At 42.3% G+C, this 18,283-nt stretch overlaps 1 protein-coding gene across 4 annotated transcripts in view; it reads right to left on the bottom strand.

Annotated features, from left to right (window-relative positions):
- ddr1 (discoidin domain receptor tyrosine kinase 1) overlaps window positions 1-18,283 on the bottom strand; it is a 43,818-nt gene that overhangs the window by 3,282 nt on the left and 22,253 nt on the right. Inside the window, exons 5-19 of one of the 4 annotated variants that reach the window (XM_040117487.1) lie at window positions 17,959-18,111; window positions 17,055-17,202; window positions 15,763-15,865; window positions 14,671-14,857; window positions 11,868-12,117; window positions 10,302-10,454; window positions 9,583-9,639; window positions 6,644-6,810; window positions 5,741-5,948; window positions 4,652-4,765; window positions 2,398-2,699; window positions 2,177-2,304; window positions 798-995; window positions 425-692; window positions 41-190 (exon numbers count right to left, since the gene is read on the bottom strand). In XM_040117487.1, the coding sequence (XP_039973421.1) occupies window positions 41-190; window positions 425-692; window positions 798-995; window positions 2,177-2,304; window positions 2,398-2,699; window positions 4,652-4,765; window positions 5,741-5,948; window positions 6,644-6,810; window positions 9,583-9,639; window positions 10,302-10,454; window positions 11,868-12,117; window positions 14,671-14,857; window positions 15,763-15,865; window positions 17,055-17,202; window positions 17,959-18,111 (2,586 nt within the window). The remainder of the gene's footprint in view (window positions 1-40; window positions 191-424; window positions 693-797; window positions 996-2,176; window positions 2,305-2,397; window positions 2,700-4,651; window positions 4,766-5,740; window positions 5,949-6,643; window positions 6,811-9,582; window positions 9,640-10,301; window positions 10,455-11,867; window positions 12,118-14,670; window positions 14,858-15,762; window positions 15,866-17,054; window positions 17,203-17,958; window positions 18,112-18,283) is intronic. The other 3 variants (XM_040117488.1, XM_040117491.1, XM_040117490.1) reach the window with 3 other exon arrangements.

Genomic DNA, 18,283 nt, shown 5'->3' with positions numbered 1-18,283 from the left:
CTGCACCTGTGGTATATGTGTGTGTTTCTGTGTGGCGTACCTGTCTGCCCTGGTCTCTGAAGAACTCCCCAGCGTTGTCGATGACTTGTTCATCTGTGAGGGTGGAGTACGGCTGCTCCTGACAGACACTCAGCATCTCCCACAGAGTGACCCCGAACGCCCACACGTCGCTGGCCGTGGTGAACTTGCCCTGGGAACACACAACCACACAGATCAGCTCCATCAGCTTCAACACCATAATCTCCATCAATATCAAAATTACTATCAAGACATCAATGTCAAACATCTAAACAAAAGAAATCCAAGTTATCATTATCAACATAAACAAATATATTATGTTGATTCTGATCAATAATGTATCAAATCAAACATCAACCATCACACACCATCAGATACACAAACCCATACATTCCTGTCCTCTCACCATGAGTATACACTCCCAAGCCATCCAGCGTATTGGCAGCACAGCTCTGCCCTGGATCCTGTAGTAGTCTCCTGCATACAGATTCCTGCTCATGCCAAAGTCAGCTATCTTGATGTGACGCTCGCCGCCCGGATCCTCTCCGCTCTCACCCCTCTCACCTCCGACCAGACAGTTACGTGTGGCCAGATCCCGGTGCACAAAGTTGAGGGAGGAGAGGAACTTCATTCCTGATGCAATCTGGCTGGCCATGGAGATGAGGGCCGGGTAACTGTGGGAAAAGATGACAGAGAGAGGGAAATATAAATAAACCAAGACTGTGCGTGAATTTATATCTGTGTATATGTGCAAGTGTGTGTGCACACTCATTTGTTACCTGATGGTTGGCGTGTTGTGTGAAGGCCCCGTCTTATCCAGAAGCACTCGGTGGGACAGATACTGGTTCAAGTCTCCACATTCCATGTACTCCGTGACCATACAGAGCGGGTCACTGCTCACACACACTCCCAGCAGCCGGATGATGTTTGGGTCCTTCAAGCGAGACAGGATCTTCACCTCTTTCAGGAAATCGTTCCTGCCAGGGCGCAAAAGGAAAAGTGAGATACATTGGGGAGATGGAGGTACAGAAAAGAAGCTGGTGAATTTGGAGGTGATAAAGCAAACCAGGAATAAAGAGTTCATTACCCAGAATCTGGGTTCCTTCTTCGGCCTAATGTAAAAATAAAATCACTTGAATTCTGCAGCTTCATCAAGCGTCACTTTTGATGTTACCACTGAGTAAAGTGAGGAAAAAACCTAATCCACCAAAGAATCAACACCCCAGTCTGCAGCTCTACGTGGTTTTCCACCTCACTGATATGTTTTGCTGGTCAATATGATTACGTTGCTGTAGCTCTAACTAACCTTCCAAATAAGCCCGTGGACAGCTGCTCCTAGCACATAAACTCACACGAGCTGATTTTACCTGCCGAGCGCAAAATGTGTGTCGAGCTAAAGTAAACAAGCATCTGGTGAAGGGAGTCAAATATCTAGAAAAACCACGGAGACCCAGATATTTTATCTTGTGCTCTGAGGGACCAAACCAGGGGTAAAGAGAGAGAAAATATTGGAATTGTATTTGAGAGGTGAAAAACAAAATCTCTGCTCTGCTGGATAGATTATGGGTGAACTACATATGTCACGTAGCAGATTACGACCACAGTAGCCATATAGTAAATGAAGTCTCATTGCTGTGTTTTTTTTTTTGGAGTCTACCTTCTGCCCTATAAAGGTCACATTTAACCTCAAATTCACAGTTTGCATTGAAGATTCAGCAGAGGATTTTGGGTGTTGAATATGTTGCGATTTATATTCTGGTACATTCCTACAAGATCACCTACAGTATTCGTAAGAATTCCCCGATGTTACCCGACTCTTCAAAGAAATGTATCAAATTCCCTTTCTTCTGTCTGTCCTACACTACACATATTAGGGCTGCAAATAACATAATACCATTATCGATGAGGCTGCTTTTTTTTTTGGATCAATTGTTTGGTCTGCAGAAATGTCAAAAAAGCCGGTCGCAATTCACAGAGTTCAAGGATTTTTCAGTTCTACTAAATATCCCTTGATATTTCAGAAATACTGTGATCAGTGGGACAGCTACAGTTCACTGAACACATGAGAAAGCATGAGAGAAGAAATAAACTGTAAAAGCAGAAAGGAAAACTGGAAACCGTGCTGGGTGCAGGCGCAGCTGTGTTTTATGTCACAGACCTGGCATTCTTGGAAGCGTCTGGTCGTAGTATCTTCACTGCTACCAGAAGAGGGCGACCTTTTCTAACATTGAAAGGGAACTCCAAGTTGGGAAGGTCCTGAGGGTTCTCGATTTCACACAGGTGCACCTTTCACCGAAAAAATAAATATGCAGAGATTGTTAAAGCACAATCACCCTTCCACCCGCATAGACTTCACCATTTATTCAGATCATTTCTCACCTCCCCAAACTGTCCCTCTCCCAGTTTCTCCTTGAAGATGAGACACTGGCGTGGCAGCTCTGGCAGCGGGGCGGCATCGGCCCCGGGGGTTGAAGAGGCCAAGGCGGGCACGGCGTAGGTGTTGTTACCGCTGACCCCCTGCAGGCTCACGATGTCTGCCTCAGCATAGTGGGGGACGCTGGGAGGCAGCGGGGGGGATACAGGGGGAGAAAGGGAAGGGTAAGGAGGGGAGCCGGGGTAGGGAGGAGGCTCCTCCTGAGCTGGGGGGAAACCCTTCTCCATGTCCATGTCCAAAGCACAGGCTGCAGGGAGGAGTAAGAGACAGACAGGGTGGATGAAATGGAGAGAATACTTTGAGAGAAGAGAAACTATGTGATTAAAAACAGCGTTGTTTTACTTTAAGACAGTCTGTTAGTGAAAGAATCAGATATTACAAATTCAGACAACTTGTTATAATGGGATAGTTTGGATTGGGGAAATTTTATTTGACAATAATAACTAAAAAAGCTTTTTTCACAGCACTTTTCAAAAACATAACTATAAAGTTCTCTATTGAAGAAATAGAAGCTTAAAAAATAAATAAATAAATAAACCCACTAAGGTAAAACACAGGAAAAAGGCTCTGAGTTACAGAGAAAGGTATAAATGAATAAAAAAAAAAAAAACAAAAACTGAAACAAGAGAACAAAGACTCTGCCCTTGCATATTGTATTGTTTAGTTTTCAGTTCTCTTCAGTTCTTCAGATCTTTTATTTAAAAGATCTTGGTCAGATGACTATCCAGAACTTAAATTTGTATATAGTAGTTTCTACAACACATGCAGTAAAAGGATCTGCCTTCCAGCGATTTTTCCAATTTCTTCCATGATACAAGAGTCAGACGAATTCATGAATGTCTTTAAAGTACAGTCTGCAGATATGGTATGTTCAACAGTGATCTTAGCTTAGTTTAGATTCATTCCATATGAACTTAATGTTCAACACGAACACCTCCGGTGAGGTTCTGACAGCGCACATAAGTCAAAGACGTATGGAGTATGGTGTTTGAATACTAAGCTGTTATAGGCCACCGTTGTTAAAATGATAATGAAGGCGATTGTAATCTTCCCAGTCCACTTTTATGCACACATGGCCACAGCCCATGAATAGGAATGCTGTATTTTAATGCACCTTATGATTTTTTGATGCATTTATAAAAATACTGAACAAAAATGGTTGACATTAGGCTTATAAGTATCCTACAAAGTACTGAACCCTTAATATATACAGTATTTGCCAGATTCTTAAAGTAGCATCTTCTTGATTTCACAGACAGACTTGAGCTAAGCTAAGTTCACCATATTAGAGATAGCCAGACCACGATGCCACAGTCACGCCTGCGGGTCCTGTGAGGCTGCACTGAGTTAAATGCTAATGTCAGCATGCTAAAATACTCATGAACTGACAATGTTTACATGCTTTTGTTTAACAGGTATAATGTTTCCCCATGTTCAACATCTTAATTTAGTGTGTTAATATGCCAACATCCGAGGAAGATGGGAATGTCATTACATTTTCAGGTGTTTTGAATTTAAATTTTGACCTGATGGCAGTGCTCGAGGAAATGTAAGGAAATCACCAAAGTCATTAGGATAGATCTTCTGACAAACATGAATGTCTGTCCCAAATCTCACCCCAATCATTTCAGTAGATGTTGAAATATTTCACTGGAAAAATGAAAACTTTGACCTGCTGCTGGTGCTAGATTGGAGAAAAAAAAAAAAAAAAAATCAGGGGATCACCAAAGTCAGTAGGATTCCTACTCTGGGCCCCACGAATGTCTGTACAAAATTTCATGTCAATCCATCCAACAGTTGTTGAGATATTTCAATCTACACCAAAGTGGTGGACCGATAGACACACCCTGCCATCAGCAGAGCCACAACACAAGCATGGTTAAACAAAAGGCATCTATGAGTTTGTCAGACTCTGGGTGTGTTTGAACATTTCTTACAATTCTCCAAAAACCAAACTATCCCTTCAAACAAATCATGAATCATTTTGAATGGTTAGTGAATGAGAGTGACTATATGAGTAACAGGAGGAATGATGAAGGTCAGACACACGCAAAGTAGATTAATCATATATGAGAATCATTTTTTCTAGAGTTGTATGCAAGAGCACTTCTAATGCCGCAGCCCCGGATAGTTAAAAGTAGGTTGGTAGTGTGGTAGGGGCCCCTCCAGACTGTGTTGGCCTAGTCCACGGTATCTTACCCAGGGGCACATTGAGGCTCTTTTCCTGAGCGGTGCTGGGGATGGCTAGGGATCTCGAACCTTTTCTGTGATCTGACAGGAGCAGGTGATAGGCTGGGTTGTTTAACAGCAAGGCTGGGAGGCACACACACACACACAAACACACAAACACGCACAGGACGAGTTGCGGTACACGCAGGTACCATGATATGGATCATACACATGATACAACGTGGCACGTGACACAAAACACACAAACAACAAAACATAATGACAACCATTAGCATGACAATGTTAGCATATCCATCATTATATAAGGAGAGGAGGTGGGGGTGCATTGACACATGGAGCACAGAACAGCAGAGCAAGCAAGAACAGGCAAAGTTAACATCATTCAGGCCACAACCCAACAGAACACGAAAAAATGGTTGAAATAATGTTTTTGTTACTCTTGTTATTTCAAACTCACACAGGCGCCCAGTAAAGATGGCATGCAGACCTCCTGTGGTGCAATGCAAGTGATGGAATGCCTTTTCTTTCTTTACTCCTCTTTTTCTCCTCCCTCTTTTCTTTTTCTTCCCTTTTCTCAAAACAATAGCTCTTTTGTGCCCCCTCTGCGCTTTGCATCTTCTTGGAGGCAATCTTCTTTGTGGGGCGTTTGGTGTGGTGAAATACATTGTAATAACAGTGTTTTTTTTGGAATGCATGGCACATTTTTTTTCCCCCTGCTGTTTCCCCTTTCCAAATGAGTTTGCTTATTGATATGATCAACAAAGATTGCAGAAGTAAGGACACAGGCACGCAAATGAAGCAATCTGTTTAAACCACACACATGTTTTTAGAAATTTTAACTCTGTACATACGGAAAGTTTCATTGTTTCACATTTTTCACTGACCCCCTGTGAGTTGTGTGTGGTTGACTGTACATCTCTGTCACCATCTATTTTGCATGTGGTATGTTTTATTGTATGTAAGCAAGCTGACATACACTAAAACTAAACCCCTCAGCTATTAAAAAAAAACAAAAAAACAATGGACCCTATAGGTGTCAAGCATATTTATAAATGCACTCCATAACTGTGCTGTCAAATGTGTGTGTTTATAACTTACCTGTGCTGTCTCTGTGATCCCTTGGCCGGAGCAGAGCGCTGGGTTCCTGGTACTCTCCTTCTCCCTCTCTGTCTTGGTCACGGTCGTCCGGGAATGTGTGGATGCGCTGGTAGCGGCTCGAGTAGCTGTGCGTGTTGTTGATGACCACATTGTCCGATGGGACTGACAGGTGGACCCGCAATTCATCGCTGGACAGGCTACCCTGGGCCTGGGAGGGCGGAGGATTCGCTTGAATGTAGGGAATATGATTGCATCATTTGAATCCCTAAAGCAGATGGCGAGCAAACTGGGGAAACGGCCTCCAATCTTTCAACAGTTAGATGTAGACGTGAAATGATTCCCGCAACACATCCAGATGGAAATATCGTGGTACTCTGCCAAAAGACTGGCAGTTGTTATCTCACGTTGCTGTCAATCATTTAAACTCGGTTAAAGGGGCAGTTCAGCCTAATCGCACAAGAAAACATTTCCTCGCTTAGGACTGTTTATTCTGTAGAAGATAGTTAATGAAACTGAAACTGTTAACAGCACAATCTATGGCGTAGCTGGGGCATGGTTGGGACATGAGGTAGACTTTTTTCAATTGTGTTTTTTGAAAGCTTTGAGCAACACAAACAAAATTTCATTTGCCACGATTGTACTATGGTGATAACAGAAATCTCAGAGATACCTGTAGATGTTCCAAACACTTGGCGAATGAAATCAAGACTGCACGGCTAGATACCACTTCAGGCAAATAAGAACAGAGGAGGCTGAACTGACCCTTTAAGGCTCCTACATGAACACATGAACATGAGAAACCTGCACGTAAAGCCCAGTCACAGCCAGGTTACCGTCTGCAAATAGGAGTGGGTGCTTAAAAATCAAACTAAAACTTTGCATGTCACCTCAATTTTGACTCACCTTGCCCAGTATCTTTTTCCAGTACTGTCTCCACAGAATGACAGCTATCACAGCCAGCAGCAGAAGGATGATGCCCACCAGGCAGCCTATCAGAATAGCTGTATTACTGCTGTCATCCTTGGCTACAGGAAGGCCCGCTCTGGGAGTCACAGCGGCAAAGTCTGGCCCTAGGGGAGGAAAATAGAGGGTGAAATGTCAGGCGTTTGTCTGTTGCATGTACTTGATTGCCTGAAACCTGCATCTATTTATCAGTCTGATGTGATGTGTACAGAGCTTTGTGCAATACTGTCTATCTGTGGGTATGATTAGATGTTGGCATGCGTTAATGCCCTGTTCAGTCTGAGCATTAGCTCTTTCAGCGCAGTCACGCAGTCAATGGGGTCACATACACACCAGCATAGTTTCATCAGGCTTAACATCTGATGGGGATTGTCTGTGAGAGTATGCATCCACTATGCCCGCTCATACCACAGGGATTCTCAGAGCCTGCTGCATGAGAACAGAATGTGAACACTGTTTTGCTTTTCAACAGCTCTGTAGTCAACTATTAATCAGTATCATCAAGTTATTTATTTCTCCTCTGAAGGTCAAGTGTGACATGTTATATAAATGAGGGATGAAAGCATTTCTTCAGTGTAGTTTAGTGTAAACTTTACTCATACACAGACTCTTAAAACCACTTTATTAACAGAATAAGTGGTGGAAAACTGGCTCACTTAAAAAAAAAAAAAAATCAGGCACACATATTATACCCTCTTCTTTTATGTCCATGTAAGCACATGACACATATACACAAATATACATCTGTAAGCACACACTCATACGCAGACATTTACCAGAGAAAGATTTAAACACCTCATTATAACAACAGAAGACACCCCATCCCCTCTCTCTCTCTCTCTGTCAGTTCAACACCATGCGAAGCGGGTAATAAATAAACCCAAACAAAGCCGTTCAACCACAGCCAGTAACAAGGACAAAGCAGCATACACACCACAGAAAACCATTTCCAGCTTTTTAAAAAGCCTATTATTGTTTATCTGTATAGAATAGAGCCAGTTCCCCGAAACAAAAACATGCCATTTGTGAGACCACAGGAAGCCAAGTTCTTATTGTACATAAATATAATGTACTATAGCTGTGTTAGTGTTTTTTCTGCAGTTGTATATCTTCAAACCCAGGTAAACAGAGCCCAGTGCCAAAGCCTGCCCCTGTAATCCCTCCTCCACTATACTTCATAGTCTCTACTGAGCAGTGGGACAGTTTTGAGATGCTGGATGAGGGCCAGAGTGGATGGAGCGAGCTCCCCTCCCTCAGTTCAGCCTACAGTCCTGGTTGAAATTATTGGCACTCCTGAATTTTAAGTACAGAATTAAGAACGATTCAGAAATAAATGCAAATGAACCAATTCTGTATAATCAAATATTTTAATAAAATGTCCAAGGTTACTGAACAAAGAGAGAGAACTTGCATAATAGTGAAATAATACAAACCCAATCACAAACGCCAACTTATTGGTAGCCTTCACTAATATTTGGTTGCAGAACCTTTGGAAACAATGGCAGCCTCTAAAAGTTTCTTGTACCCATCTACAAGCTTCTTGCACCTGTCTGCTGGTAGTTTCTGCCACTCTTCCACTGCTATGTGTTCAAGTTCTTTTAAGTTTTCAGGAGTCCTTATTGCAATAGCAGATTTCAGCTCCCTCCAAAGGTTTTCAATAGGATTTAGGTCAGGACTAATTGCTGGCCGGTTTAAAAACAGTCCATCTTTTCATTTTCAACCATTTTTTTGTGCTGCTGGATGTGTTTTGGGTCATTGTCCTGCTGAAAGACCCAAGACCTTCGACTCAAACCTAGTTTTCTGAAACTGGGTCACACATTTTGCTCTAAAAGGCCTTGGTAACCTTCTGATTTCATCATTCCTTTTCTACATTCAGTGCCTCCAGTACCAGAGGCAGCAAAGCAGCCCCACAGCATGATATAACCTCCACCATGTTCTACTGTAGGTAGGGTGTTCTTTTCCTTATGGGCTTCATTTCATCATCTATAAAAAAGACTGATGAACTAAATTTCCCAAAGAGCTCTACTTTGGTCTTATCTATCCAAAGGACATTTTCCCAGAAAGACCATGGCTTGTCTATGGAAGCTTTTGCAAACATTAGTCTTGTCTTTTTGTGCCTTTCTTTCAATAGTGGTGTCCTCTTTAGCCTTCGCCCATGAAGCCCTACTTGGTTTAGTGTTTGGCATATGATACAGGCTGAAACCACCTCTCCAGATTGCTCCGGGTCAGACAGAACCTCTTGACATGTCTTGCATGGTGTTTTTTCCACAATACGCATTAATCTTCGAAGAATTCTCATTTAGCTTCTTCTTAGCACCATGTCCTGGAAGTGTCTTAAGACTTTTATGTCTGTGAAACTTCTTGATGACATTACAAGACGTTGACACAGGGATTCTAAGATCTTTGGCGATTGCCTTGTAGCCTTTGGAATTGTTATGTTTTTTGATTATAGCATTTCTGATGCTCTCACACAGCTCTCTTGTCTTCGCCATTGTAAAAAAGAAACCGGAAATAATCAGCCCTTTTTTATGAAGTAAAACCATCAATCATTGGTTAATTTAGGTCATGTGCACCCTGAAAATTAAGCATAGGCCAGTCTTATTTGTTTGTTATTTTGTTTGAGGAACTAATTTAAATTCATCAAAAGGGTACCAGTAATTGTGTCAAACGTACATTTTATGTCTGAATTTTATTAATTTCACTATATGTAAGCATTTTTTGTTGTTGTAACTTTGGACATTTTATTAAATACTCTGATTATAAAAAATTGGTTAATTTGCATTTATTTCTGAGGATATTCTAAATTCTGTGCTTAAAATTCAGGGGTGCCAGTAATTTCAACCAGGACTGTATCTGCCCATTTTTTTGCTCTCTCTCACCTGACAGCGTCCAGTTACCAGTGGTGTCCGTCATGAAGGTGATGGTGGTGGGGGGTTCTGGAGGCGCGAAGAATGGACAAAAGGAGGAATGTGTGAGAAGAGAGGTGGTGAAGACTCAGAAGAGAGTGATGAAGAAAAGAAATCGTGGATAGCAGATTTTGGGATGGATTTTCATTCATCTTTATGCACATCCCTAAAAGTTCTCAACAACTTTTTAAAAGCCAGACCAAGATGATAAAAAAAAAAAATTAAGAATGATAAATTAAAACATTTGACCTTTAATTTTAAGCCAGATATCTCCTGCCCTTTAAGGACAATGAAATCTGCAAGATAAGCATCCGGCTTTGACTTAGGTTTGGCAAATATTGGCTCAAGGCCAAATGATTTCAGAGCTTGTGATAAAGAAGGGGGCTAGTCAGACACGGGCTTCCTTTGGCACTGCCTTTCGACACATGGCTTGGGCACACTGCCGACATGCTCACACTCATCACAAGTGCAGAGGAAGGAGACGGGCAGAGACAAGAGATGGTGAGGGAGAGATCAGGGGAATTAGAGAGGCAGGAGAGGGCAGCATGGAGGGGAAGATTAAGCAGCGTGGTGGGTGATGAAAGGGGACAACAGAGAACGAAGGGCCGGTGGAAAGAAAGGTAGTAAAGACAGGAAGATGTGGGAGTGAAGAGCAGGAGGGCAAAGAGGAAGAGGGGGGGAACAGGACTCACCAAAGCTGCCGGCAGTGGTGTTGGAGGAGCTGTGGTTCGATGTGGGGGAGGAGGTGGTGTGGTTAACAGGAGGAGGAGAGGAACTGATGGTAGGAATCTTGGGGGGATTAGGAGGAGATGAATCAGGCTCTGTGACATCCTTCTCAAATGGTTCTGGATAAGGGGAAAAATAGAAAGAATGAGCAAGACAATTTAATGACAATAATCATATATGTTTAGGGGGTTTCATGTGTTATAACACATCATCTGGTAGTCCTCAGCTGTTGGGAAATGGTGGATGTTTTCACAGCTGGTTGTGTTTCCAGACAAAGATTATTCATTTCAGGCGACCCAATTACATTGTTTTTAACTGGAAACTGTTCCTTAATGTCTAATGTGAATGACTGTATTAGTTTGGTAATCGTAGTTAAGTGGCCAACTAACCAATGCTGTATTGTTTTAAACTTCTACTCTCATATCAAGGTTTTAACCATTTATTGCAGCACTAAGTATTTTAGATGGCGGTGTGGCTTTGCTCATGTGATGCCCTGGAAAAAAATCTGAAAAAGTTTGAAACAGAGTTTCCCTGCGCTCACAACCCCACGGCAGAGCCTGAAATACACAACATTTAATGAACATGAACCCATATTAAAAAAAGAAATTCAAATGTCATGTACGACTAATGACTAAATGTGAGTCAGCTCTGGCCAATATAAGGCCATACACCTGTATGATTTGGTAATTTTCATGATGTAGACTGGATTTTGTGTTCCAAGACCATGAATCCGATCAATTCACTGGCACGACACTTATCTCTGATCTAGCATGAATCCAGAGACCAGACCACTGCTGGGTCAAGTCAATTCAGCTACCTGAGAACAGTGTGATTACTGAGCAATTTGCTGATTCTTATCACACTACAACTGACAGCGTTTTTGGGCACAGAGGACAGTTTAATTAGTCACAGCAATCTCAGCTGGAGAGCAAGAGGAGTCCTCTATCTGACTTCCAATCAGATAGGCATAAATCCTATCTTCACAGAAGATACCGAAACCTCATTTCTGTTCACTGCAGTGATTTGTGTCAGCCTGTAAACAGGAAGATAGTGAAGACGAGGCGGCAGACGGAGGAAAAACAGGCATTTTTCCGGGAAAGATTTTCTGACTCTGACTCTGATCAACTTTAATTTAATTATCTAGAAGGGTAGAAAGAATAATTGTTATTAATAACTGTGTGCTACCATAAACACAGAAAGAATAATACAATTATTCTCTCTGTGTCAAAAATGCTGATACCTTACATGAATTAAGGTCTGTCTGGATAGGGTCACAGTAAGCCTGGAAACAAATGTAGCTCATCAGATTTCTGAGTTTCATTTCACTTGACTTTTACTTTGAGTATTTAAAGAATGCCAATTGGTCTTACACCCATAGTACAATAATCTTTTTCAGGCATATCATTTTCTGTTGCTGTGCCAGATATAGTTGCTAGGATATCTGTTGCACTAGTCTAAAGCCTCTGTAAAAGAAAAACAACTAGTCTGAAGAATTAAAAAAACAAGACAATCAATTCAAGTCAATTTCCTACCAGAAAGAAAGGATATCTCGCTGATGAGCAGCCAGCGGTCAGCAAAGTAGAACTTGCAGCGGAGGATCTGAGCCGGCCGGCCACCCAGTGGGAGGGAGATGGGTCGTGAGGAAGGGTCCTTCAGATCCTCCAGGGGCACAGGCATGTTGAGGGTAGGAGAGGACCAGGGCTGGAGGATGCCAGCCTTAAAAAGACACTCTACCTTGCTGAAGACTCGGACGCCCTGGGTGTGGCGGTTGTTACTGTGCACCTAGAGGAAGGAGATAATTGTGTGAATGCAGAAAATAAAAGAAGAAAGAGGACAGAAGGAGGAGGGAAGAGGTGTAATCAGCTGTAAAAACAATCTACACATCTGAATTATTTCGACCTCTGTGAAAACATCTGGAAACCTCTGAGAAACATTGGGGCCTTATTCATTTATTATTCATGGAACGGGAAGAGATTCAATTAACACACACAATTAATGACATATTCTCATCCTGTTCAGCTGTAATTGCTTTGGCAAGACTTCAGCATAGTTGTCCATTAATACAAATGAACAAAATAGAACAAAAGGAGGGAAGAGAAAGGATGGAAGAAAATAAAAGTGTATGACAGGAGAGTGGTGGTGGAGAGCAGAGGATATATCTCTCCTGTTTCTAAAGGTAGTGAAAGGCCAAAGAGAGAGGAATCCATTAAAGCTGATCTAATATATGAGGCGTCATTGTGGCTGGAAGGAGGAAGAGGAGCTTGAGGAGGGGAGATGGAGGTAGATGGAGGGTGTTTAAAAGAGCGAGTGAGGGCTCAAAGCTATAGATCTGAGAGAGAAACAATTGAGGAGGAAAGGGTGCAAGATTTTTTTCCCTCTCAGGGAAAAGAGGTGGTGCAAAGGTTGCTCTGACAGGTTAGCTATTAACCTAACACTTACTACAGGGCCAGCCACTCTAACCTACCACATGTTAATGCGCGCACACACACACACACACACACACACACACACGCACACACACGCACACACGCACGCACACGCACGCACACGCACACACGAGATGCAGGAAGAACAGCTGTCCCAGATGCTGAGTTGACATGTAACTGATTCTATCTGGAAACGGACAAAATGGGGTTTGTTGCTGTTGGTGGTGGGGGTTTAGTAAGTCAAGAGAACCAAGGTAATTCACTACTCCTTCAGGGGATACAGCTCCAATGACCTGCACAAAGCTTTATTTGACATCATAACACTGCATTCATTATGTTTCCATTGTTTCATCCAAAATCCAACCTACATTATGAATTTCCTCTGATCTTTTTTTCTTTTTTTTTTAGCTGCCTCGTCTTTCACATGCGCTTACAAAGTAAAGTTCTGCATAAATTCCCAAAGGAGAGAACTGAATCTTTACAAAGCCAGATAAGAGTGTGCCTGTTTAAAGTCCTGTAGGAAGTGTAGGATATAACTGACAAAAGGTCAAAGAGCAGATTTCCTTTTGGGAGAGTGATTAGATGCAGGTTAAGGAACTCTGACCTGCACAGACAAGTCGAGCCAGAATTAGGTTCAGGTTCCCACTCTTTATTTATTTGACCTGTGTCTCTGACATATCCGCTCTGCCTAGCCAGAATGACGGTGTACGTCAGCTGAGGTTAGTGTGGGAAAACCAATGGGGAAAAGGAAGGAAAAACAGGATAAGCCTAGGAAAAAACTTGGAATACCCCAGAGAAAGATTTTAAAAGGTAACTCAGAGAAACTAGAATAATAATGAATATGTGAAGAAAAAAAACAAAAAAAAAAACAGAACATTTAGAAATTTTGGACCTCAATCAAAACCAGGCCTCTAAGATATGAATTGTCATTTTGAAACACAAAGTGGGGATTCATGTTGTTCAGTATACACATGTATCGGATGAATCCCATTCCCAACCGATATTCCAAACCACGTCCATTGAGACACAGTAATAACTCAAACCGGGTTAGTTCATATTACTGTCCTCCCCATTGCACCACAAATTAACCCCAAAAGCCACATAGACGCACAAAGAGACTATGATGCTACATGGGGGCACCCAGAAAGCCGAGCCGATCTCATAAACAATAAAATAAACAATGGCACATTCAAACTAATTAAATGGCTGCAAAGCCATTCCAGTCAAAACGCTGCTTTCTGGTGAGATGGCAGATTAACAAAGTTATATTATAACAAACTCTAAACAAATTCTGCTGTTGGAGTTCATTTTAAAAGGTTGCACTGGTTGGAGCTACAGGAATATCACAATGACATAATCCAATAACCATCTCAATGTATTAATTAACAAATAGTTCTGTCATCTTAATTTTCTTGTCATAACACAGGGGAATAAGTTATGGTGTCTCCTCATTTTAAAATTACGCCCAGCCAAAATTGAATAATGTGCCGTATGTGTCTTAAACACAAGGCTATGGGGAGGCCCTATGTACGCTTCTTGAGTTACTGTGCTGGAAAAAAAAAGGCTCCAGTGGGATAAGAATGTTCTGCATAACCCTCTTACATTCATTTACACACAGCAACACAGGCCAGACACTGTGCCGCTGTAAAATATGATATGGGATTAGATAAAAGTCTGAATGTACATAAAACTTATCCACTCTGTAGACTCAGCATAATCTTCTGCCTAAAAATCCAAATTTTAGAAAGATGGTTTCCCTGAAGACACAGACCGGGAACCTGGGCTTTTAGCTACAATGACATCTCAGCCCGATGCTGTCTGAGATTCCAGTGGGATAACAACGTCCTGCGTAACCCTCTCACATTCAACACGTGCACCATCACACACAAACACAACATTAACCACCTACCTGCATGTTGTGGAAGACTCGTGGTTTCTCAAAGTGAAACTCGATGTCCACGCTGCCTTGCCCAAGGGCTTCCCGGCTCCAGCCCAGGTAGTCGTACCCGGGCCACACCCTCAGCTCCTTAGTTTGAATAAAGTCATCTCCTCCCAGGACACCGTCACACAGTTGACCCACGCCTCCAAACTGCATCCTGCACACAGCACTGTACGGGTTAACATGTAGCTCTGTGCTGAAATAATGCTGGAAGCTGCAGACTGCTTGTCACTTTCTATTAATAAAAGATATTCATGTACCAGCAAGCAAAGATGCATAAATAAGCATATATACATAGATGCACATGCAAACAAACTGGCACATACACACACACACACACACACACACACACACACACACTATCTACACAGCATTTTTCCTCTCCTCTTTCACATACAAATACAGACCTCAGTACAAAAAAAGCAATACAACAGGATCACCTAATAGGTCCACTCAATCCCAGCCTTCTGAATCTCTCACTCACACACACACACACACACACACACACACACACACACACACACACACACACACACACACACACACACACACACACACCTGCTACAAATACGTCTGGTTTACATCAAAAGTGTTAGCTCACCCACTAGCAAAACATTTCAGCTCCATTAACCACACAGGACCCCCCACCCCCACCCCCCAAATTCCTAGTTCAACCCCCTTTGCTCACTGCCAAAACATTACAACCAGGAAACATGCCTCAAATCCCTGAGCAACTGGAAAAAAGTAATGTCATTCCCTTTCGATTAGGCGTACACCAGAATAAACTTTCAAGAAAGTATTTGGCTAAGGCTGCTCTTCAGTGCTAACAGATGTGATGAGTGCTGTGGAGAAGCTTTTGGAATTCCACAACGCCTGTGATTCTTTATCAAAGTCATATTTGCCAGGGCTAGGTTGCAATTTATAGCCAAGGCTGTATTGTCTGTACATTTGAAAATGAAATCCAAAAGGAGCAGTTTATGGGAATCTGTGGAAACGAGTTGCTTACTCATACATAAAAATTTAAATTTTAAGAATTTTATAAAACTGCTAGAGTGATCTTACCCTTGCTCAGTGCTTCCGTCGTAGGTGGAGTCATTCAGGTAAACAGACATGCCAGACAGGTGCATGACATGACCCACTGGAGCTGTGTAAGCCTTCAGCCCATCTGAGTGACAGAAGGATGAAACAATATTCAATATTAGTCGTGTGTTCGTTGAAACAAGGCATGATTTTTGTAGTTTTCTATTTATGACACAGACATGCACAAGCTCCACATGAAACAATTTTTAAAAATTGTAAAGATTTTCATTTTAATCATGAGCAGCTACATGTCGACTAGGCCAACATCCAACAGTAATCAGTGCCACAGGGAAATGGCTACAGCTGCTTTTTAAGTACTAAAATAAATGCAGAGGTCCGCTGCTCAGGCCTGTGCAGCCCAAGCCACCATTAAGCAGTGAAACTTAAGCCTCTACACTCCAATATACAGCTAATCAGCCCAGTCCCTCGGAACAGAGGTGACGTCAGCAACACAGACTACAGCCTGCCGCTCTGCTACCCATAATAAACAAGGCTTCACATAGGACTTACAATACGTGTGTAGTATGCTCTGTTTGCACATGACTGAGTGTCTTTGGATATGGTTATCCACTCAGATGTGTGTCTCATGTACCTGTGTGAGGGTGCGTGAGGTTCAGGCGGGTTCATATCCCATGTGAAACAATAAACACAGTAAAGACACTGCCGCCATATGATCTGATGCGAGAAGAGACAAGAGACTGAATGTGTGTACAACTTGACATTCTGTAGACCCTGCGTAATATCTGGCTTGTGGCTGAACTGAGCTGCACTGCCTTAGAATCCACATTATAGCAAACTGGTCTCCCTGAAGACACAGTCCGGAAACTGGGGCTTTTAGCCTTGGTGACAGCTCTGATTTACAGGCAGCCCAGTGCCGTCTGAAGGAGGTGGACGGGGCAGGAGAGGAGGTGAACCAGTCATAAATACTCAGTTAGTCAGTGTTGTGCTTCGGGAAACATGGAAACCAACACCATTTATCACTGTGTGGCTTCTTTTATCCGGTTAAACCCCACTGAGGTTGCAAATGTAATGCAATACCTCAAATCAACGAAGGGGATGTATCCTGGGAACACGCACTAGTAATCATTACCGTTGAACAAATCCCTCCTTTCCCATCTGATACAGAAGTAAATCTAGGATGATAGTGAATTCATTTACCTTCACCGTATGAAATGTGGTTGGATTTATCAAGATCTGGAGGGCATGCCTCAGAATATACAAACCCAATGAATACCTAAGTAATCACAATAGCAGGGACAGAGACAAATACTTACCGTTCCATACACAACCATAGAGCTCCACCCGAAGGCAAACACTCATGACCCGGTCAGCTAGGGGGTAGAAGCGCACCATGCGGGCCACGATGGGAGGTCCAAGGTCTTTCAGCACAATGTCATAGGTGTTCTCATTACCTGACACCACCTAGGGGAGAGAAGTACAAATATTCAATCACACAGAACATCGTTTGTCTCCCACGTTATCGGCAGGGTTGAATAATCTCGCCTGAAGGCTCTGACTTTTTATTCAGTGTGTGTCTTCCAGTTCTGTTAATCTAGTAAGAGCTCAAATGAAATTAATAACTTTTTCTTTTTCACACAAAAGGTGCAAAGATGGACTGATTTTAGAGTGAGAGCTTCGGGGGCATTTTTTGTAGGATTTACATTGGCTTCTCATTTCTGGATATTTGTTGTGTGGCAATGTTCTAAAATAATTACTGAAAAGGGAAGACAAAGAGTAGGACTCCTTTCCTAACACAGTGGTTGTTGGAAGTCTAAATTCCCATGATATGATGTAGTAGTTGTACAAAACACAGTGCAGAACTGAAAAACAACAACAGAGTTGAGGTTTTCATTGCATGGTGTTGAAAACTCAGGCAGTAAGGCTTCTTCTGTTGCCTGAACAGAAATGTTACTAAACAAAGTTTAGCTGGTGCAATTCCAAACCGCTTCACTTCTAAATAAAATAAATAAACAAATCAAAGGCTGATGAGTTATACAGCAATTTGCGGTTAACACCACATTTATATTCAACAGCCACAGGATAAAGAGCTGTTTCCTTTCAGTAATGGAGACTGTATTTTCCTTAGGTCGATTCCCTGCAAGCTCATAACATTCAAAATGTCACTTACAGTCGGCTCCAGCTCTGTTGTAAATGGCAAAACGAAAAAATCTTGCTTACTTCCTGGCCCCAGCGGTCCCTCCAGGTGATCCATTTCACTCCATCTCGAGAATAGCGGAGCCGATAACTGCGAGCAAACTCCTGGCCGTGCCCGTCGGCATGACGACCCTGGGTACCAACCAGGGCTAAGAAATGGAGTTTGTGCAGGTCAATCTAAAGGAGACATTATCAAAACACACAGAAATTGCCAGCGTTGCTCTGAAGTTTTGTAAACTTTTCGTACAGACTAACCACACAAGATACAACATGCTAGTTAGTAAGCATCAGTTGTGGTTGTAGACACACATTTATCAGCATATAACCCTAGGATATCTTTAATATCAGT

The sequence above is a fragment of the Xiphias gladius genome, chromosome 22 (assembly GCF_016859285.1).
Source record: "Xiphias gladius isolate SHS-SW01 ecotype Sanya breed wild chromosome 22, ASM1685928v1, whole genome shotgun sequence".
Classification (NCBI taxonomy): domain Eukaryota; kingdom Metazoa; phylum Chordata; class Actinopteri; order Istiophoriformes; family Xiphiidae; genus Xiphias; species Xiphias gladius.
The sequence above is the reverse complement of the archived record's forward strand: the minus strand, read 5'-3'. Positions and strand labels throughout refer to the sequence as shown.